The sequence below is a fragment of the Mesocricetus auratus genome, unplaced genomic scaffold, assembly GCF_017639785.1.
Source record: "Mesocricetus auratus isolate SY011 unplaced genomic scaffold, BCM_Maur_2.0 Super-Scaffold_4256, whole genome shotgun sequence".
NCBI lineage: Eukaryota > Metazoa > Chordata > Mammalia > Rodentia > Cricetidae > Mesocricetus > Mesocricetus auratus.
Genome location: NW_024429182.1, coordinates 53,136,710 through 53,143,003, shown reverse-complemented (window position 1 = coordinate 53,143,003; position 6,294 = coordinate 53,136,710). Strand labels below are relative to the sequence as shown.

Sequence of the window (6,294 nt, the reverse complement as noted above, 5' to 3'; positions counted from 1 at the left end):
TGTGATCTTGGGAGAGTCATGGATCTTGTCTGTTTCTTCATCTATAAAGTGGAGTCCAGGTGGTGGCTGCGGGCCATTCTAAATGCTGCCCTTTGAACCTGAGTCTACCCGGGTTCCAGCACTGCACACGAGAAACAGACCTTATTTCTATCTCACAGTCAGTAACACCGAGGCAACAAGCTGTTTGAGGAGTTTTCTAGGTGATGGAGACACCCGAGCATGCGGAAAGGCTCGGGGCCAGATGATAGGGCCAGCCAGACCTATTAATACCTGGTCGGCTGTGGAGGAGTGTGGTGAGAATGTGCTGAGCCGGGAAACCCCGACGCCACAGGGGCTGCAACCCAATCCTCCGGGTGTGGCAGTCAGCCACACCAGAGGGCGTGGCCCCTGCAGTTCGCTGGGCGACCACTTCTCTTTGACACTGAGCGGCAGCACCAACCGGATTTTGAAATCTGGTCTGTCAGCCAATCACGTCTCTGCATCTGTGGCCCCGCCCTGTGAAACTGAGACGCAACGCAACCCCTGCAGAGCTCCCATTGGTCACGGCAGACATCCGTCCGCCGCTATGCCTTCCCCAATACGGAAGCGGTGGGGTCCCAGGGATCCGACAGCGGGTGGGTGGGAACCATGGGGGAGCCCTGGGCGGCTCGAGGCGCAGAAGGAGCGTCCGCGCGGCTGCCACTGGTGCTCACCGCGCTGTGGGCCACCGCCGTGGTCCTGGAGCTGGCCTACGTGATGGTGCTGGGGCCCGGGCCTCCCCCACTGGGACCCCTGGCCCGGGCCTTGCAATTGGCACTGGCTGCTTATCAGCTTCTTAATCTGCTGGGCAACGTGGGACTCTTCCTGCGCTCAGATCCCAGCATTCGGGGCGTGATGCTGGCTGGCCGCGGCGTAGGCCAGGGCTGGGCGTGAGTGTCGGGCACCGGGGTCCGCGGGCAAAAGGGCGGGGGGGGGGAGCAACAGGGGACGCGGGACGCTGGGACCAAGAGAAGCCCCAGAACTTGAGTTGTAAGAAACCAGATGACGTTAGCATTCGAGTTAGAGCCAAAGAACTCCTTTAGAACCTGGCATCCGCTACTTACTCATTCAGATACCGAGTAGGCACTGACTGTTCTGGGGACTCAAGTAAAAACAGATGTCTGACCTTCTGGAGTTTATTTCAGTGGTGGAAAGGGCAGATAATAAATTATAAGCCCAATAAATAAGCAAATTACATAAAATAGACGGTAAAAGATGTTTTGAAAACAAAAAAACAGAGCAGTGTAAAAAGAAGGCGAGGAGCACAAGTTTCCGTTATTTTATCATTTTTTTGTCTGAATGTATGATGTGTGTCCAAATCCCGGCACACATGCCACGGCGCACACGTGGAGATCGGAGGACAACTTTAGGGAGTTCGTACCTTCTACCATGTGGGTTCTGGGGACTGAAAAAGTCTTCAGGCCTGTGCAGCAAATGCCTCTAACCACAGAGCCATCTCCCCACCCAAAGTTTTCATGTTAAATACATGGTCAATTTTCAGTACAAGACATTTAGGTGGTGAATTTGTTAATTGGCTTTATTTAATTATTCACATTTTACTAAAGAGTCACAGCACCTGCAAATCTATTAAGACTAACATACATTTGCAAGTAAAAACTAAAATATAAAGATGAATAAGTGGTCAAGGTGGACCTTGTTGAGGCATTTGCACAAAGAGGTGGTGGAGTCATTTGGGAATTTTTGAACTGGTTTCTGGGAGGAGGACACAGACCACGAAAAGGCAGAAGCCACCAGAATATTCCAGAACCACAAGGGCAGTGACTGGAGTGGAGAGAAGGAAAGAGATGTTAGTGGGGGAAGCACTCCCCAGCCATTGAAAGCTTTGTGTTTTAGTGGATATGTCACAGAAGGTGGCCACCTCAGACCTGCAGTGCTAGAGCTGGAGGTGCCTAGCAAGGACGGTGGCCGTTCCTGCTCTCCAAGATGGCCTCTGGGGCTGAGGTTGGGCATGGTCTGGGGTACTGACAGATGTTGGGTGCACTAACCCATGGCTCTTCACCCTCCTCTGCAGTTACTGTTACCAGTGCCAAAGCCAGGTGCCACCACGTAGTGGGCACTGCTCTGCCTGTCGCGTGTGCATCCTACGCCGTGACCACCACTGCCGCCTACTGGGCCGCTGTGTGGGCTTCCATAACTACCGGCCCTTCCTGTGCCTGCTGCTTCACGCTGCTGGTGTCCTGCTCCACGTCTCAGTGCTGCTAAGCCCTGCCCTGTCAGCCCTGCTGCGCGCACACTCAGCCCTCTACACGGTGGCTCTCCTGCTGTTGCCCTGGCTCATGCTACTCACAGGTGGGCAGCTTTCTGAACCTTGCGGGAGTCGGAGACCCCATGGGAGATGGGGTGTTCAACTGGTTCTCTTGGGCAATGCTCTGGGCACCCAGTCCCAGTCATTTAAGGAGAGATGGAAACCTCATACCTAACTGTGTGTGAAGTACTGTGCTTTACATGGGGCTCTAAGACAAGAGCAGAGTTCTAGCTCCTAAATCAAGGATCTCAAGGCTTACTACAGAAGAGAAAGGCTAGTATGAGAGTTCATGGGTTGTTGGGATGCTAGAAGGTCTTAGAGGAGATGGGCCTATCTTCTGTCCCAAATACCCCTCGCCACCCCCTAGCCTCTGGAAGTCACTGAGGTGCTCATGCTGGCTTCCTTTACAAGATCTTCTGTACATTTCTTCTTCTTCTTCTTCTTCTTCTTCTTCTTCTTCTTCTTCTTCTTCTTCTTCTTCTTCTTCTTCTTCTTCTTCTTCTCCTCCTCCTCCTCCTCCTCCTCCTCCTCCTCCTCCTCCTCCTCCTCCTCCTCTTCTTCTTCTTCTTCTTCTTCTTTTTTTTTTGGTTTTACGAGACAGGGTTTCTCTGTATTGTTTTGGAGGCCGTCGGTCCAGCCCGGCCTCGAACTCACAGAGATCCGCCTGCCTCTGCCTCCTGAGTGCTGGGATTAAAGGCATGTGCCACCACCGCCCGGCTTCTGTACACTTCTTGATGGTTCTGTTTTCCAAGGCTAGGTGCTTTCCTCCAGCCATCATAGCCTACCTTTCTGTTCCCAGTCACTGCCTGCCTCCCTCCCCCCTCCCTCCCTCCCCTCCCTCCCTCCTACAATCTTGCAGTGTAGCCCCTTCCTCAGCTTCCCAAGTATTGAGGTTGTAGGCATATGCTCACTCCTGGCTTCCATTTCTTGGCCTCTGTGTTTCACTTCCCCAACTCTCATATCCATAACTACTTCTTGTCAGAACCCAGAATGTGTCATCTCCATTGGCCATCCCTCTTTGTACCCTCCACCTTCCCCCTTTCTCCCTGGTTAACGTTTCATCTTCCCTATCCTTCACTGTTCTTGCCTAGAGTCCTTCATTTCCACCTTTCTCTTGCTAATCTTTCAAGCATCCTAGCTCATCTTCCTTCCCCTGGCTACTGAGAGCTGCCAGATACACGTGTTCATGGTTAGGTTCACCTTGTTCTCCATTTGAAACCCAGGCTGGCAGAACATTGAGAGTTGTGGTCAACTTGGGTTACATTTGGAGCTTAAGGAGAGCCTGAGCTATATTTTTTGAGAATATTGTCTCAGAAACAGAGAACAACAATGTTCCTATGTTCAACTTCCCCAGGTGGGCAGGAGGGCCCACAGCCTTTGAAAGCTGATGCCCTCTTTGCTGGAGGCCTCTGCTTGTTTTGTCCACTCCTATTCCTGTGCCCCAGCTCTCATTTGCTTTCTTGGAGTTCCCTTATATAGACCGTTTCCTTATTTTGTCTCCTCTTTCCAGACAGAGACAGAGACAGAGAGGTCAGAAAACAACCTTGGGTACCTTCCACCTTGTTTGAAAGTCTCTCATTGGCCAGCTAGCCAATAGGCTCGAGATCTGCCTGTCTTTGCCTCCCATCCAATAATCGCTGGAATCATAGGCATATGGTACCACATCCAGATTTTTATGTGAGTCCTGAGGATCTGAATTCAGGGTCTCATGCTTGCAAGGCAAGAAGTTTGCTGAATGAGCCATTTTCTCAGATCAAGTACTCTTACTGATACAAAACATATCATTTTAGTTATTTGGAAGTGTACAATTCAGTAGATTTTAGTATTCCAAATATACTAAGTACTTAGTATATAGTGTAGTGCAACCATTACCACTAACATTTTCACTCCATAGAGAAATGCTGTAGCAAGCAGCCCTCTCACGACTCCCTAAATCCCCTCAAGCCCTGACAATTAGTCTGTGTTTTGTGCATGTGTTTGCCCATTGAAGACAGCTTACAGGAAGCACATCTCACAACCCATAGCCCTCGTGCCTGACTTGGCACAGTGTTTCATGACCTCTGGTGATCAATTCAGTAGGAACTAGCTGCCGCTGAAGCCCAGATGGTAGAAGATGCTTCGCTTCTCCGCTTCTCCATGTAACACAGATCCAGGTGTAACTGAGTAATTGAATTTGCAAAATGGAGGGATGAATCCCACTTCTTGGGTGGGAGGAAGGCAGGATTTGGGTTTGGGAAGGCCAGCCAACTGCTATCCCCTGAGACCCTTTCTGTTTTCTCCCCACAGGCAAAGTGTCTCTCGCCCAGTTCGCCTTAGCTTTTGTGGTGGACACGTGTGTGGCAGGTGCACTGCTGTGTGGTGCTGGACTGCTTTTCCATGGGATGCTGCTGCTGCGGGGCCAGACAACCTGGGAGTGGGCTCGGGGTCAGCACTCCTATGACCTGGGCACCTGCCACAACCTACAGGCAGCCCTGGGGCCACACTGGGCCCTAGTCTGGTTCTGGCCTTTCCTAGCCTCCCCTTTGCCTGGAGATGGGATCACTTTCCAGACCCCAGCTGATGTGGGTCTTGTGGCTTCATGAGTCCGGATAGAGCCAGAACCGAATAGGGAGGAAGGGAGCAGAGGAGGGAACTGGGAATTTGCTTTCAGTTCCATGTCGGCCACAGGAAGGAGGCCAGGTTGGCCCTTCATGCCTATAGTGGCAGCTCTAGCTCCTTCCATGGACCTGTCCAGTGTGGGCTCTTCCATATGTAGAGTTCAGACACAGCAACTCAGTCACTTTTGGCAGAGAAGGGTCTGGCAAGGGGGCTACTTGGCCAGCCTGTCTGCCCGTCTGCCAGGCTGGTAAAGTGCCCATCAGTTTCTTGGCCTCCCGGTCTTTGCTGGGTTCCCACCCCTCACTTTACTGTTGTGCTCACTGTTTTCCGGTTCCCATGATTATCAGACCTGGAGACGACAGAAGGTGTGAGATGCTAATGGGCTGGGGCTCTGCCTGCTCCGGCCTTGGAAGGGTGTAGTGGGGTTCAGGCAAGGAGAATCCAACTGTACTCTAGAGGGTAGCACTCCACTGAAACATCTCTGCAGCAGGGGTTTCAAGGAAGACCTTTAGCTCACCTGTATGTGGGGCCAAAGTTAGGATCTTTGTTCTGTAAAATCAAAGTACTGCCAGGCCATGTGACAAGATTGTAGGATAGAAATGTAGATCTTGCAGGCTGGCTGGCCTTCACTCAAAGAAATCCACCTGCTTCTTGCTTTTTTGTTGTTTTGGTTTTTGACACAGGGTTTCTCTGTGTAGCCTTGGCAGTCCTAGAACTCACTTTGTAGACTAAGCTGACTTCAAACTCAGAGATGTGCCTGCCTCTTGCTCCCGAGTGCTGGGATTAAAGGCATGCACCACCAAAACTGGCTTGCCTCTGCTTTCTGCGTGCTACAATTAAAACATTCACCACCATGCCTGGCCTAAGAGGTTAGATTTGAACTCAGGTCTTTGACTCTGCTTTACTTTTCACAGCTAAAGTGAGTAGAAGAAACATCAGAGCAAAACCAAACAGCTTCCAGAGCCTGCGAAGGATGTTTTTAATGTGTGTGTGTGTACTTTCATGCATGCATGGGCATGTATATACGGGTGCCCATGGAGACCAGAAGAGGGCACTGAATACCCTGGAGCTGGACTTTTGTGAGCCACCTGATGTGAATGCTGAAAACTAAACTTGGGTCCTCTGCAAGAGTAATATACACTCTTAACCATTAAGCCATTTCCAGCCCCCTTTTTGCTTTTGAAACTTATTGAGACAGGGACTCATTTAGTATCCCAGGCTGGCTTGGAACTTACAGCAAACCTCCTGCCTCAGACTTCCAAAGCCTGGGAATTACAGGTGTGGTGAATCCACATGCCCAGCTCTCAGCATCTGATGTAAATATAGTTAACAGGTAAACACAGCAGGCTTCAGAACCCCCAGTTAACTCTGTTTGCCTTTAGACTCAATAAAATAATAGAGAAGTAAAAATA

General features: G+C 50.8%; 1 protein-coding gene across 1 annotated transcript; it reads left to right on the top strand.

Moving 5' to 3' along the window:
- The first annotated feature begins 583 nt into the window (after positions 1-583).
- Zdhhc24 (zinc finger DHHC-type containing 24) lies at positions 584-5,639 on the top strand. The gene is made up of 3 exons (XM_040749987.1): positions 584-908; positions 2,051-2,328; positions 4,571-5,639. Exons 1-3 carry the CDS (start codon positions 628-630, stop codon positions 4,864-4,866), a joined length of 855 nt encoding a protein of 284 aa, XP_040605921.1. The 5' UTR covers positions 584-627; the 3' UTR covers positions 4,867-5,639.
- Positions 5,640-6,294: the final 655 nt, after the last annotated feature.